The sequence below is a fragment of the Eurosta solidaginis genome, chromosome 3 (genome assembly GCF_040869045.1).
Source record: "Eurosta solidaginis isolate ZX-2024a chromosome 3, ASM4086904v1, whole genome shotgun sequence".
NCBI classification, from domain to species: Eukaryota; Metazoa; Arthropoda; class Insecta; order Diptera; family Tephritidae; genus Eurosta; species Eurosta solidaginis.
In genome coordinates this window covers 110,318,612-110,335,491 of record NC_090321.1, presented here as the reverse complement: position 1 = coordinate 110,335,491, position 16,880 = coordinate 110,318,612, and the positions used below count along the sequence as shown (strand labels likewise).

Below are 16,880 nucleotides of genomic sequence, written 5' to 3'. Positions count from 1 at the left end.
TGTAGGGCGTCGAGGGTACCCGAATCAAATGATGGGCGACAACGGCACAACATGCATTGGTGCTAAGCGAGCTACCGAAGTAGAGTTCGTCACCTTCCTCAACGAAGTCTCGACAGATATTGTCCAAAAGTATGCGCCACAAGGCATCGATTGGAAATTTATACCCCCCGGCACACCCCACATCGGCGGATTATGGGAATCTGCCGTCAAAAGCTTTAAAACCCATCTTAAAAGGTTCGCCAGAACACACAGCTTCCCTTTGAAGAATTCTCGACTCTATTAATTCGTATCGAGGCCGTTCTCAATTCTCGTCCTATCTCCCCGTTTTCTCAGGACCCAGCGGATCTCACCGCCCTCACAACCGGCCACTTTCTCCGAGGCGCACCCCTTCTCGCCATCCCCGAGCCGAACTATGAACACCTCTCTATGATCAACCGTTGGGAACGGTTGAAAGTTTTACATCACCAATTCAGCAAACGCTGGAAGAATGACTATCTCATGGAGTTACACAAGCGTTATCGATGGCAAACCGCTCAACCTCCCCCTAAAATCGGCGATCTAGTCGTCATCAAGGAAGACAACCTACCCCCTACCGAATGGCGCCTAAGACGCGTGGAAGACACCCATCTAGGAAGAGACGGTCATATCCGAGTAGTCGACGTACGCACGCAAAACGGTGTGCTCACCAGGCCTATCGCAAAATTGTGTTTCCTGCCACCAGCGGAACTTCATTCAGCCTCGCATGGTTCCCTATCATCTCCCGAACCAACTACAGTCCACTAAGACTAAATATTGACACCATCTCAGAACATAACTGAACCATCCCGTATCTCTCACAATCAGTCCCTAACCTGGCGATGTCTCTCAGACAGACCACTAATATGCATTCATATCCTCTCATTTCACAAATGGATCGTCAGCGCCCTCCGGTTCCCACACCACGTCGCTCGCTGGAATCGCGAGTCGTAGTACCCGCAGCCCCGACACGTCGCATCATCCCCGCGGTGGCTGATTACCGCAAATGTCGTTACTGCTTGCAGCATCACGCGCTTTTGGTGTGCCCTCTCTTTCAGGCAATGCCCACGCATCAACGGTTGGTTATAGTCAAGGCACACCAATTCTGTAGCAACTGTTTGGCATTATCGCATCGGACCAACCAATGCACCTCTACTGAACGATGCCGGGACTGCGGGGGCTTCCACCACACCATGATACACGGCGGCACCGGAGGCCGCCAAGCACCCACCGAAGAGGAGTCTCATCCACAACCACACCACCGCGTCGCTACACATCACCGTCGTCGTCGTCAACAGCTGCCTGCGAGGTCGCCTCGGCGCGCGCCAACTGCGCATCCAACCCCGCGACGCAGCGTCGGGCAGCGTACCATCCGGTGCACCGCGACCGGCTTGCGCACCGCCACATACAAAACGAAGGTGGAAAAAATCATGATCCAGGAAGCAGTACGCGCCTTGCAGGGGCTGAAACACACATTAGGCGCTTAGTGCGCCTAGGCGGCCCAGGATGATTACGCGGTGTAGGCTGTCACCCGTCCCATCTCCCTCCTTTTTTTTATACGTATCTCTATGAATTTATATATTTAACCCGTACTTGGTATTATATTCGATTATTGAATTGTATTGTATCGAATATCTATGAATTTATATAACCCGTAGCTTGTATTGTATTCGATCATTGAATTGTATTTTTATATTGAAGTATCCCTAGAATCAATGCATTGTATTTACCTTTGAATTCCCTATTGGGAATCCTCATGGCCGTGTGGCAGCCTCCACCTCGCACAATCCACCAAATCGAATTCGGCGTAAGTACAGGATGGCGATCTGGCATGATCGCCATCTGTCAGAACACCACCACCTTTTTGGCAACATACATATTTTTCTTATTATCATCAAAGTCTTACAAAAATTTGCTGGTCATTTCTTTTATGCTCTACAAAAAGTTACATAACTAATAAATATAAATTTCTATTATTATTGTGGTAATTTTTCTGCCAAAATAGTTCTACTTTTCGAGAGTTTGCTCCGCAATAGAAAAAGTTCGCCAGTTCCAATTTCGTGATTTCTTCTGTGTCAAAAGGAAATTTGTACGGCGCTTATCATTTTAGTTGAGTAAACGCAGAAATTGTAATAAGCGTTGTGAAGCCGGAAAATAATTTAAATTTTGTGTAGTGACGCACCAAAGCAGTGCGTTGACGAAATTAACTACAAATTCATTAATAAAAATAAAAAAATAAAAAATAAATGTAAGGCGCGATAACCTCCGAAGAGATCTAAGGCCGAGCTTCTCTTCCAATTTGCGTCGTGCTCCTCTTGATTTTTCCCTACAAATTGGCCGGACGGGACCTACATGTTTTATGCCGACTCCGAACGGCATCTGCAAGGCAGATGAGTTTTCACTGAGAGCTTTTCATGGCAGAAATACAATCGGAGCGCTTGCCAGACACTGCCGAGGGGCGACCCCGCTTAGAAAAATTTTCTTCTAATTGAAAAATCTTATTTCTAAAATTTTGATGTTGCTTTGCCCGGGAGTTGAACCCAGGGCATACGGTGTGATAGGCGGAGCACGCTACCATCACACCACGGTGGCCGCCACCGTAAATATAAAATAAAATAACATTGAGTAGAACTACTTGTTAGTGAACTGTGGACGAGTGTATATCGTCGAAAATCGATGCAAGGAGTATATAGCTCAAGCGGAGCCGGTGCATCCGTGGCGGAGTATTACCCCAAAGTGTGTCTTTTAGATCCACCACCAACCCACTTAACACAGGACAGCATCGTCTAATCTGTTCTCAAATTATTACGCCCAACGTATTAGTTTACATTCGGCTGAAGATCGCAGACAAATATACCGGGTCTGCTTGAGACATTTTTTCATCGGAGCTTTCACTCAACTACTACGCTTTGCAAAATTATAAGGAAGGACGCATTCCACGCCACACCACAGAAATATCCATCTCGCAGCACCAATCTCATTATTGGCAAAACCACTGGACTACAGGTTAGTGCTTTAGTACCCATACCAGTGTAACTACACGATAACCTCCGAAGACATTTTAGGCCGAGCTTCTCTTCCGATTTGCGTCGTGCTCCTTTTTAATTTTTCCTACAAATTTCTGGGACGGGGCCTACTTGTTTTATGCCGAATCCGAACGGCATCTGCGAGGCAGATGAGTTTTCACTGAGAAGCTTTTCATGGCAGAAATACGCTCAGAGTGTTTGCCAGATCACTACCGAGGGGCGAATGCGCTTACACTTTTACCCTGCATAAAATGACGGTATGGTAGTGTAACCCTGCTAAACCAACTGACCATGAAAACTTATTTTCGCAACTTCACACATTTTTAGCGAAGTAAATTGAAATGGAGTCAAAAATTCTATCGATTTGCTGTTACTGACGAGGCCTATCTTATAAGCATGTGACGCCTGAAGGCAGTGTCCAGTCAGTATGGCCATCGTGAGCCTTAAGGCTTCTCTGTTCAGAGATATGAGCCATTTTGTGAGTCTAATCTCGTAGATTTTGCACATTTGCGCTTTTGTCCACGCCTTTTCTCCTCTGCTTTTGATTTCTCCCAAACGGATTGGGACGTCTAACGTTGTTGTTGTTGCAGCAGTGCTTCATAAAGGTCTGGCATAAAGGTCCGACGCCTTTTTGTGGAGTTCACTGAGGACCTGCTTGTGTTTTTTGGCTTCATACGGCTGAGTTCTCAGGTACCGTATTTCCTCATAATACTTACGGACATTACTCCTTAAGCCCCTGGGCAGTGTTGGTTCATCAATCAGATGTCTGTTGGGATGCCCAGGTTTCTGGGTATTCAACAGCAACTGTTTGGTTTAGCATCTCATTTCTCTCCCTGATGGCGAGTATTCTCGCCTCATTATGTAGATGGTGTTCTGCGGACATAAGAAGACAGCCCGTGGTGGTTCTGAGAGCAGTATTTTGGCAGGCCTGCAGCTTCTTCCAGTGAGTAGTTTTTAGGCTTGGCGACCATATAGGGGACGCGTAGCATGCAATCGGCTGGCCACTTGCGTTGTAAGTGGTAATGAGCGTTTCTTTGTCTTTTCCCCAAGCAAGAGATTTCAGGATTTTATTCTGGATTTTCGGTACAATTGCGGCTGCATGCTCACCAAAATGTAGATCCTGATCAAACGTCACACCCAAGATTTTGTCAGGTATCGCGAGGTGAAGAAACTGGAGAAATCAGGGAGGTAGCCGTTTATTTTGTTGCAAAGCTCATCGAACTGTGGGCCTGGGCCTGTGGCCATTATTGTGCAGTCATCGGCGTAGGAAATGATAGTAACTCCTTGTGGTGGCGAAGGTAGCTTTGATATGTAGAAGTTAAACAAAATTGGGGATAGGACACCCTGCGGCACCCCTTGTTTAATTACTCTTGGTTTTGATGTTTCGTTTCTAAATTGGACCGATGTCTGCCGACCACCCAGATAATTTGCGGTCCACCTTTTAAGACATGGGGGAACGGTAGACCCTTCCAAGTCTGGCAGTAACGTGCTATGGTTGACCGTATTAAAAGCTTCTGATAGGTCTAGCCCAACGAGTACTGTTCTATGGTGGGGGTTTTAATTCAAACCGCAATTTATCTGGGTGCTAAGGGCATTTATGGTGCTATGGAGTATTCCAAAGCCATGCTGATGACAGGCTAGCTGCAAATTTGAAGTAGGGGAGCAAATTCTTCAAGCGTCTTGCCTACTGGCGATAGGGGAGATATCGGGCGATATGACTCTCCTATGTTAGCTGGTTTCACAGGCTTTAGTAGCGGGACCACCTTGGCCATTTTCCATTTTTAGCGAATGACAAAGGTGGAAAGAGACAGGTTGAAGACATGTGCTAAATATTCGAAACCCTCTTTCCCTAGGCTTTTAAGCATCGGCATGGCTACGCCGCCTGGGCCCACTGATTTGGATGGTTTAGCATGACCGATGGCATCCTCAACCTCTTTGGCGGTGATGGTAATTGGAGACACGCTGAATTTATGTTTATGCGCGTGTCTGTTGGCCTTCCGTCTAAATTTGTAGACCGTATAATGCATTATATATTGTCGGCAATAAGCGCTCGCGCATTTTTTCGCATCCGACAGCACTTTATCGCCAAAGGCAATGGAAATTTTGTCATTGTGCTTAGACGGATTCGATAGGGACTTTACGGTGGACCAAAGATTACCTACACCGGCAGAGAGGTTACAACCGCTTAGGTGCTCCTCCCATTTCGCCCGCTTGTGTTCATCCACAAGCAATCTGATGCGTTGGTTTATATCCATTATTTGAGGGTCGCCTGGATCGAGCTGTCTTATAAGGTCACGTTCTCTCGCTAAATTTGTGGCCCCCGCCGGAAAGTGAGGACAAATTTCGGAAATTCCCATCCCACTTTCTTTTTTTTAAGTTTATGAAAGTGCGTTTTTCTGTTTCCGGACAGATAAGCCTTGACGTTCTAAGACACTGTCCCTACGGCCGATGTCGGTATCATATATTTGATACTGTACGGATTGGGTTCAATACCTTCCCGGAGCAAGAGGATATGGAGCAGTCCCGCTGCAAGGAGCTGCTGGGAGGATGACAATTTGTGGGAGGGACGCAACCAATTAAATGGGGTTCCACTGAGATGACAGCCCTGGGTCGGGAAAATCCCGAATCGCTCCGCTACATAGAACCGACTGCCTTGAGAAGCGGGACGTCTAACGTTGATTCAGCGAGTGTTGCACCTCCTTTGCCAACTCATCGGCCTTTTCGTTACTTTATATCCCTTTATGACTGGGAACACAGTAAAGATGTATGGTCCGGCTTGAGCGAAGTTTTTCCAATGCTTCTTTGCATTCCAGAACACTTCTTGATGAAGTACTGTGTGCCTTAATCGCAGCCTGACTATTTTAATATTGTTACGAATATTAGCAACACTAAGGGGTACCGCCATCTCTAAGCCGATGCTAAACAGTGACTTGCATGGACATTCATAAATCAATAATTATGTATCTACACAAACGAATCAATGAATTATGTCTACACATATGTATAAAGAGTATAAAAGCACCAGCGGTAGAGGCGCTACGAGCAGTTTCGATTAAGACGCTATCTAGCGAGCAATAGCAGTATTATTTGAAAATAGTAGAGTTATTTATTGTGAAGTACTTTAATAAAGGCCATTTTGCATTATTAAATATTGGAGTTATTTATTCAACAGTTTAGTGATCGAACTTAGCAAAAGGGCAAATAAGAGGATTTGCAGTAAATTCGTTACAATATATAAAAAAACGTGTCACAAAATTGAGGCCAATGGACTTCTAAACTACTGAACCGATTTTGAATTTGTTTTGCACCCCGTGTGTAGTTTGATCTAACTTGAAATATAGGATAGGTTATATCTCAGTTTATAGTCGCAATATTATTTAGAGGTACTATGACATTTTTTCTAATACAGGAGAGTCTTTAGTTGTTCCATGTGCAATTTTTAAGCCGAATTTCAAAAGCAACGAAAATCTGCATTTCGTTTTAATATTATAGTGAAGTGTGAAAAATAAAAATATATATATATTGTAACGAATTTGCTGCAATTCCCCTTATTTGCAATCTTCTACCAACGTTCGTATCGCTAAATTGTTGAATAAATAACTCCAATATTGAATAATGGGAAAATTGGCCTTTATTAAAGTACTTCACAATAACACTCAAACTGTGCAACGAATAGCTTGCTTAATAACCAAACTGATTGATAGCTCAAATGAAACTCTACTATTCAAAATAATACTGCTCTTGCTCGCTAGATAGCGTCTTAGTCGAAACTGCTTGACAACTCAAATCAAATTGAATTCCAGCGCCTTTACAATTGCCGCCTTTTATACTCTTTGATTTCAACCTTCGCATCTTCTAGGCGCTTCCAGAATCTACTAGTCCAGTAGCTCTCAAACTTCTCAGCTGTAACTACAATTGCACAATTTTATAGTTTTTCTCATTGCATACTTATAGGAGTATCTCAGATATATGCATGTGTTTTTGCATTGACTCTCCGCTGCTCGTATACGTAGATGGTACATATGTGTAGACGCAATTATTGTTTCGTTTATGTAGATACATAATGATTGATCTATGGATGTGAATTCACGTCACTGCTTAGCATCGGCTTAGAGACGATAGAATCGCTCAGTGCTGCTAACATTCGTTGCACTGCCCTCCAAATATACCACTCTTCTACTCCGTGGTTTCTCAATGCGGTAGATGGTATCACTGATCTTCACAACCTTGTACGGGCCTTCCCAACTGCACCGAAATTTGGCTGGAACATCTTTCCGCCGGTGAGGGTTGTTTAATAGTACCAAATCTCCCGCCAAGAAACCTTCCGAATTAAAGTTCTTGTCATGCCAGTGTTTCATCTTACTACTCATTACCCTGGGCCGTTCCTTCACACCCTGTTGTTTGGCCAATGAACTACTTCGTAGAGCTTGCGCTGGACGGATTTGCTTTGCATAATCAGTATCGTTCCGACGCGTCACAACAGTAGTGTGCCTTGGCTTGAAACCACCCTTGCATTCTTTCTGCGAAATCCTTTCCTTCGTTTTAGTACGTTCGTTAGGGCTTTTCAATGCCAGTGTTTCTCTCACAGGTACCTTCGGTTTTGATTTGTTTGGCCCATTTGTTCCATCAACCTTTACCTTAGAATTTCGTGGCCTTTGTCGAGTCTTCTCCACCAGTACCCGATTACTGCTGAACCCTTTTTTCAAACTAAAGTTAAGTGGTATGTCCTGGTTCTTATAGCGCATAATTTTTCTCCGCATATCGATCCTGATGTCATGGTCAACCAAGAAGTCCACACCCAATATGACTTCATCAACGATCTCCGCCACAACGAATTTGTGTAAAACCATGACCAAACAATTAGGACTTCACATATCACTTCTCCCTGGACTTGGTTATACTCGCCTGCGACAGTACGCAACCTTGCTACAGGTAATGACTTTACTCTCCTGTAGACCAAATCAGATCGAATCAAGGAATGAGATGCGCCCGTATCTACAGTCAGTACATGTTCTTTGCCATCCACATTCCCTCTGACGTTAAGACTGCTCGATTTTCTACCAATTTGCAACACAGATATCACAGGGCATTCAATAGCTGGATCTAGCTCTCGATCTCTACCTCTTACCCGCTCTTGCTCATCTCCTCCAGCTTTGCGTTTACGGCCACCCACATTGTTGGAACTACTAGGATCAAGATCGCAATGACGGGCAATGTGACCGGACTTCCCGCATTTGAAACATTTGATAACTTTTTCACTCCGCTTTTGCGATCCTTTCAGCGCCTCCAATATTGCGTCTACCCACTCTGGCCTTTCTACCTCCACACGGCGTGCTTTGTAAACTGGCTTACACAGAAGAAATGCTGTTTCTTGAGTCAGTGCATGGGATGCCGTTTCTGCGAATATAGGTTTTGGGTTTGCATATGTCGCTCGCTTCGTTTCTACGACCCGTATGCCATTTATAAAACTCTAGATTTTTACCCTCTCGGTGTACTCCACGGGTGCGTCCGCATTTGCCTTATGATCCAACCTTTCAACATCCGAAGCAAACTCCTGCAATGTCTCATTTGCTTTTTGGTAGCGGTTTTGCAACTCAATTTGGAATATCTGTTTCCTATGCTCGCTTCCGTAACGTCTCTCTAAAGCGCTTATCAATGTTTCGTAGTTGTTCCGCTCGTACTCTGGGATGGTCTGTAAGATTTCCGCAGCTGGTGCTTTTAAAGCTACGAACAATGCAGCAACTTTATCTTCAGCATTCCAGTTGTTCACTGTTGCGGTCTTCTCAAATTGTAGCTTAAAGACCTGGAAAGGAACAGAACCGTCAAAGGATGGTGTTTTTACCTTTGGATTACTCGTTGAAACTGCTGGGCGATTTAGTTGCAACTGCTCGATACGTCCTCTCAAAGTATCCACCTCGGCCTCGAGTTTTTCTTCAAACTGTAAAATTTTTGTATCTTGCGCCTCCAACTTCGAGGAAATACGTCCTTCTTGCTTTTCCAGTTGAGGAGAGATCTGCGATGATATCTGTGCTGAAATTTGCGTCGACATTTCGGATATCCGTGCCTCTTGTGCTTCAATATTCGCTGTTATACGGTTCTCCTGCGATTCCAGCTGAGATGACATTTGCGAATACATTTCGGATATACGCGTTTCTTGTGCTTCAATCTTCGATGTTATTCGTGTCTCTTAGGACTCCATCTGTGATGACATATACGTTTTCTGTTCTTCTAGTTGAGATGACATGTTGGAGGATATTTGCGATGACATTTCTGTTATACGTGCCTCTTGCGCTTCCAGTTGGGATGCCAGTTGCGACGACATTGATGCTACTGTCGATGTTTGTGCAGATATTGCAGCCAATATCATGTTCAAGTCGGTGATGGTAACCGTCTGCGATGTTTCGTTTTTCTCTTGAATTTTTGTTGTCTCCTCGCCATCAAGATGAAAGACATACTCTTCCACATCAATTCCTTCTGCTTCCATTGCCTCTCGTAGCCGTGCCTGAAGTTCGAGTTTAACGCCGCTTGTATTCAATCCACGGCTCTCCAACTCCTTCTTTAGTTGCTGGATCTTCAATTCACCGAACTTTGCCATGTCCTTGTTGTCCTCTGGAATTTATTCAACAATTCCTCTTCTGACACCAATTGTAACGAATTTGCTGCAATTCCCCTTATTTGCAATCTTCTGCCAACGTTCGTATCGCTAAATTGTTGAATAAATAACTCCAATATTGAATAATGGGAAAATTGGCCTTTATTAAAGTACTTCACAATAACATTCAAACTGTGCAACGAATAGCTTGCTTAATAACCAAACTGATTGATAGCTCAAATGAAACTCTACTATTCAAAATAATACTGCTCTTGCTCGCTAGATAGTCTTAGTCGAAACTGCTTGACAACTTAAATCAAACTGAATTCCAGCGCCTCTACAATTGCCGCCTTTTATACTCTTTGATTTCAGCCTTCGCATCTTCTAGGCGCTTCCAGAATCTACTAGTCCAGTAGCTCTCAAACTTCTCAGCTGTAACTACAATTGCACAATTGTAGTTTTTCTAATTGCATACGTATAGGAGTATCTCAGATATATGCATGTGTTTGTGCATTGACTCTCCGCTGCTCGTATACGTAGATGGTACATATGTGTAGACGCAATTATTGTTTCGTTTATGTAGATACATAATAATTGATCTATGGATGTGAATTCACGTCACTGCTTAGCATCGGCTTAGAGACGATAGAATCGCTCAGTGCTGCTAACATTCGTTACAATATAAAAAGAAAGGCTAAAATGTGTGTTAGTTGGTCGCCGGTGTTGGAAGAGATGCGTCGGTCGATTTTGTTCAAACTTTCACACAAGTTGCGTAAACCTCACGCGGTGGTTACTACAGGTACAGGGTCTCGAGATATAGGCCAAAACGTGGGCAAGTGAATGCCTAGACAGTGTTTATACAATATGGATATCAAATCAAAGCTGTTGATGAGTGCTTTGGTACAGAGTAATATATTATCAAGAGACGGACTGGGATTAGGGCTAGGGACTGAGACTCAGAGTGGGACTGGGACTGAGACTCGGAGTGGGACTGGGACTGGGACTGCAATAAAATACATGCCACCCTCTGGGACAGGCAATAAGGGATGCAGAAGAATGAGAAGGAATTGAGAGAAGAGAAAAGAGAGGAGATTGATAAAGAGATAGAATCATAGGAAGATGGAGATAGATGAAGCGGAAAAGACGGAGGGAGGAGTGAATAAAAGGATTAGGAAAAAGTGAAGAGGGGGAGCGCAGAGTCAGACGGAAAAAGCTTATTAAAATGTATGCAGATAGGCCAAATTTAGGGCAGGACAACGTCTGCCGGGTCTTCTAGTCAATATATATATTGAAGCGACTGCACACTTCCTCCAGAATTTCTGCTGCTTTCTTCATTGCTATAATTTCCGCTATTAATTTGGAACCATCCGTATACACGTGTATAGTATGTTCTTCCGTTTCTGCACCCCGGCACCAACCCTCCGCCTCATTTGTGGACCCAATATCTCTTTCGAAGCTCAGGCGCGGGACCATATATTCCGTTTGCCCGATATTCGATGCCGCTATTTTGTTGTAGCTATAAGGCCTGCACTCAAGCTGTCCCGAGGCCTTAAGCCTTGTTGCCGTTGCGAACGCGATGTTTTTGGCCGTTAAGTATGAGGTAGTTTTTGAGGCTCCAGTTATGCTAATCATTGATACTTTCGGGGGTAGGAGTAACTGTAATAAATGTTTACCATTTATTTAGATGGATGAAGGGATGTTCAATTTTTTTGAGAATGATTCAAAGTTAACTTTAGGCGGATTCATGAAGCCCTTTAGGGTCTAATTTGCAAATTCCAATTAATATGTCACAATATGCACAAGCAGAAAACAATCGGATTTGTCTGAACGGACTTGAGCAATTTTTAATGTTGTTCCGATACGAGTACTCATTCGTGTATTTTGCGCAAGTACCGAGTAATTTTCGTAGTCGTTTACCTCGTACAAGTACCTTCTTAGGTATCGAGTACATGGCAAGGTTTCGAGGTATCAACTCCAGTCAAATAACTCCTCCTGTACTTTTTTAAATTTTGGTCTAACAATTCCCCCCAAATTGTGTTTTAAGAGTTTCTACATTTAGAAATTTTGAATGATTCAAAAGGAATATTGCACGTATTGCTATACAGGTATTGCGCTGGCAACCCCTTGAAAGGGTTGCGCTACACAATCCCTTGAATCTATTTGGTATTTTAGTCGCCTCTTACGACAGGCATACCTACCTCGGAATATTCTAACCCCCTAACCCGCTGGGGTCAACTTTGGCATCATAATGGTTTTTTGTTTTCCAATATGTTATATACATAAAAAGTGGGCGTGGTTACCATCCGATTTCGCGCATTTCCAAATTTCAATAAGATATCTCAATATTTACTAAAGTTAACGTGATCACAGACAGACAGACGGACGGACGGGCATGGCTAAATCAATTCCTTTTTTCATCCTGAGCATTTTGATATATTTATCACGATTCGTTTATGACGTTACGATCAACCGTTATGTTGCCAAAGTTCATAATATTGAAACATATTGAAAGCTTCAAGTTTTAGGTAGGTATGTATAATAAACTGCAGCGTTTATCCATCTTCGGTTATACCCGAACTTAGACTCCTTTATTTTTTGGGAATAGTTTGTGTTTAAAATAAGCCTCAGTAGGATAAGAAAAGTTATTTATCTGAAATGAACCCGAACTTAGACACCCTTACTTGTTCTTCTTGTTCATACTTCACCTTATCGGTCTATTTCAATATCGTTTTTATATACCACCACAAAAATATATGAAACTAACACAGGTTCAACTTTTAAAATCGCATTCATCTTTACATTTAAGATATAAATAGATAATTGAGATGTTCTCCTGTCCGATAATATTCCTCTGTGCGATTTATTTGCTTTCTAAGTAAACAGAGGCATTTGTCATATTGTAGCTTCTGCCAAAAAAAATCATATCTTCTTGTCTTTCCCTCCTCCTTTCCATGTTCGATCCCACCCCTTCTCCGTATCTTCCCCTTTTCACTTTTTCAATTTTCCTCTCTTCTATTCCCGCTTAATTCCTTTCTCTCAACCTCCTTTTATTTTCCTTCATCCCTTAACCTTCTCTTGGCTGCTCTCACCATTCTCTTTCTCTTCTTCTCCAATTCCCACTCCTATCTCTTATTTTCCTTTTCTCTTTTGCAGCATCTGGTTTTTTATATACCTCTTCCTCTCGCTCTTTATCTTAACCACCACGCTTTGTTAAAACCTTCTGGGATTACCCAGAAATGGGTCCACATATGCAAATAAGGAAAGCATTACAAACCCGATTTGGATTTTTAAGATCGGCTCTTCTGTTCCTGAATTATAAAGTTACCAACACATTTTGTACTCGATATATAAGATTAACTTATTCGCAAGGCTGCCGCACTAATGAATTTCGAACAAATCGCATATCCTAGACCACTTTTTGCAAATAAATGGTTCCGAATATTAAGCTTGTCGAAGAGGAACCCGTGTACTAAATATCAAGCAAACCTTAGTGTAATTTTTTTGAACAGGTCGGCTTTGGTCCACTTCCCGGAAGAACAAGTTTCTCCCAAGGAAGTATCCCCTGTTTCACTTCCCGGATATAAAACTGTGAATCTGAAGCATTTTAATTAATAACACCGGCACACAAAAACAGAAGTTGCCTTTACATTTAACGATACTCACGTGATATTTAAAATAAAAGTAGGAAATTTAGGTAACTGTGCCGTTTATGGGGCGCTCTTAAAACTGGACCTCCTTTTTTTTAAGACGGGTATTCAGGATTAAGAATTCGGAACATAACATATTTTAACCGTTCAAAAGTTATGAGTAAAAGAACTAATTCATATAGAGTTTGCACAGACTTTACTGAAATTTTATTGTACGTGCACCATAATCCAAGGTTTTTATAAAAGGGCAACTCATGAATGCTCGCAAAGCTGTTAAAACCTCGCAAACTTATATGAAAAAATATTTTTATTTGCGAGGTTTCCATGTTTGTGAAGCAATTGAGTTAGCTTCAATAAATAAGTAACGGATTAATTTTAAAAAGTTTTACTGAGCTTTTTAATGAGTACGATACGATTAAGTATCGAGTACTATCCTACTATAATAGTTTTGGTATCGATTACTTTTCTCGATGCTTTTTTATGAGTGCAGGTATCTAGTGTATGGGCATCAAAAATCTGAAAAAAATCATCTGTGGACTTAAGAAGTTTAAATATGTATTTTTTTGTATATGATGAAATTGATATCAAAATCGATATGCTTGGTAGTGCATACCTTTGAAGGTATACATGCCAGAACATTGAAATTAAATGAGGAGTTATATGAGGTCAATCCCTAACACCACCAAGAAAATGCGGAATTTGGAGAAAGGGGGCGTGGCACCTCCCATACAAATGGAATCTTTAGTAATGCATAACTTTGAAGATATACATGCCAGAACATTGAAATTCAGTAAGGAGTTATATGAGGTCAATCCCTAACACCACCAAGAAAAGGCGGAATTGGGAAAAAGGGGGGCGTGGGACCTCCTATTCAAATGGAATCTTTGGTACTGCATAATTTTGAAGGTATACATGCCAGAACATTGAAATTCAGTAAGGAGTTATATGAGGTCAATCCCTAACACCACCAAGAAAATGCGGAATTGGAAAAAAGGGGGCGTAGAACCTCCCATTCAAATGGAATCTTTGGTACTGCATAACTTTGAAGGTATACATGCCAGAACATTGAAATTCAGTAAGGCGTTATTTGAGGTCAATCCCTAACACCACCAAGAAAATGCGGAATTTGGAGAAAGGGGGCGTGGCACCTCCCATACAAATGGAATCTTTAGTAATGCATAACTTTGAAGATATACATGCCAGAACATTGAAATTCAGTAAGGAGTTATATGAGGTCAATCCCTAACACCACCAAGAAAAGGCGGAATTGGGAAAAAGGGGGCATAGCACCTCCCATACAAATGGAATATATTATACTGTATATATCTGGATGTCGTACTGGTAGGATAATTAAAATTGGTAAGGAGCTATGTGACGTTAAGTCCTAAAACCTCCAGTAAAATGTGGAATGGGGAAAAACTATGGCTGCCGTACAAACTTAAGTTATTTTAACACCTAAAGTTTGACTGCATTGTTGAGTTTAGCTGTTATGCCTTTTGGACGTTTAGTAATCTGCCGCTGTTAAAAAAAACGGTTTAGCTTCAGTCTATCTACATCTTCTATAAAAATCAAATTCTGTGTGTGTGTTCCCTATGAAAACGTGTTTGCTATACTTCGATCATCACCAAATTTGGGTCGAGGTTCCTTCGATAAAGACGAAAGTTTTTCATATTTCAGAATTAATGTTAAATTTAAATGTTTTTGCTTTTTGGCTATGCGAAAGAACTATCTTAGCTCCCAAAAATGATCAATGATCGCTTTCAAAATCAATTTCCTGGTGAAGTGACGAAATATAAATCTATCGACACAGTTACAGATGAAGATAAAATTGTAAATTATCCAAATAAATTTCTATACTCCTTAGAACCAAAAGGAATGCCTGCGCATATATCAACTTTGAAAATTGGCTCAGAAGCATGACTGCTTCGGAACGTAATCAAATCAACAATCATCAGCGGTAAAAGCAATACAATAATATAAAATAAGATACAATAAGATACAAGAATAAAATGTTTTAACAGAAAATTTCACCAAATATGCGTACAAAATTCAATTCAATTTACAGAACAATAAATTAAATTATCAACAAAAAAACAGATAAAATAACGCAACATCCATTCGATCTCGGGCGATACAACGTGCGCCAGGTAAAGCTAGTTTAATCTATATAACATATCCAAAAACTAAAATGACGTATTGGTTAATGGCCTTTGAATTTTTTCCAAGTTTAAAATTTTATTTTTGAAACAAAGAATTTTTCAGTGTAATACAATTTTTTACGGTGTATATTTTCGAAAGCCGATTCGAATACCTATCCAATGGTATCAAGATATTTGAAATAAATAAAATTTTAAATTTGAAAAAAACTTCAGAGGCCAAGCGTTTTAAAATAAAATAAATTTTTTTTAGAAAGGTCTATTTAATATATATAACATATCCAAAAACTAAAATGGCGTATTGGTTAATGGCCTTTGAATTTTTTTTCCAAGTTTAAAATTTTATTTTTGAAACAAACTTTTTTCAGTGTAATAAAATTTTTTACGGTGTACCTATCCAATGTTACCAAGATATTTGAAATCGGTTGAGCCATTCCGTAGTTATCACAGCGCAAAAGTACCATAATATCAAAAATAAAGAGATGCATTTACTTAAAATTAAAAAAAAAATTAAAAATACGCCATTTTAGTTTTAGGATATGTTATATAGTATATTAAGTAGACCTTTATAATAAAATTATTTTATTTTAAAACGCTGGCCTTTGAAGTTTTTTTCAAATTTAAAATTTTATTTTAGAAAAAAAATGTTTTCGGTGTATTGAAAATTTTTTACAGTGTATGCTTTCGAAAGCCGATCTGAATACCTTTCCAATGAAATCGGCTGAGCCATTCCGTAGTTATCACAGCTCGAAAGTACCTATTACCGTCATTTTTCACAACTTTGACACCTTGCCACGCCCACAAAATTTCATCAAAATCTGAGGGGGGTCTGGTTCGAAAAATGCCTTTTTTTTATAAGTTTTGATATGAAATTCATCATATGTAAGTATGTATATATGTATATAAATATGTTTGCAATTTCTTTACCTGAGAATGGGTTTGAACCCCCGCATGGACTGGCTGAATCAGCAGAATAGTCTTGCGACATTTCTCCACAATTCCTGAAAAATGGTAAAGACATACATAAATACTAACTACTTAAGAATGAACAGGCAGTGAGCAGATTCAATTTAATACTTAGTTCCAAGAATCGGGTTTCCTACATACTTATAAGACACTTCTGTTGTAAGAAAAGAAGCAACCCTTTAAAGGTTACCCTAAGGATGCCAATTTTTTCGATTTTTATAATACCGGCATCAGTACCAGAATTTAGATATTTATTATTTTGTAAACACTTGACTTGAAAAATATGAATCAATACTGCTTGTCCCTGCAAACATCGACTACCGATACTATTAATACAGTCGTAGAAATTTCAAAGCCACTACCAGCAATAATTCCAAAATAAATAAGCATTTGGCAAAATTCCGGTAGCGCTCCTTCATAATTACGAATTTTAGAAAAGTACTATGTATTCGATAATTTTTGAGTAATTTCAAGGTAT

General features: G+C 40.9%; 1 protein-coding gene across 1 annotated transcript in view; it reads right to left on the bottom strand.

Moving 5' to 3' along the window:
• Phm (Peptidylglycine-alpha-hydroxylating monooxygenase) overlaps positions 1-16,880 on the bottom strand; it is a 316,703-nt gene that overhangs the window by 179,304 nt on the left and 120,519 nt on the right. Inside the window, exon 4 of the mRNA XM_067777129.1 lies at positions 16,364-16,437. Coding sequence (XP_067633230.1) covers positions 16,364-16,437 — 74 coding nt within the window. The remainder of the gene's footprint in view (positions 1-16,363; positions 16,438-16,880) is intronic.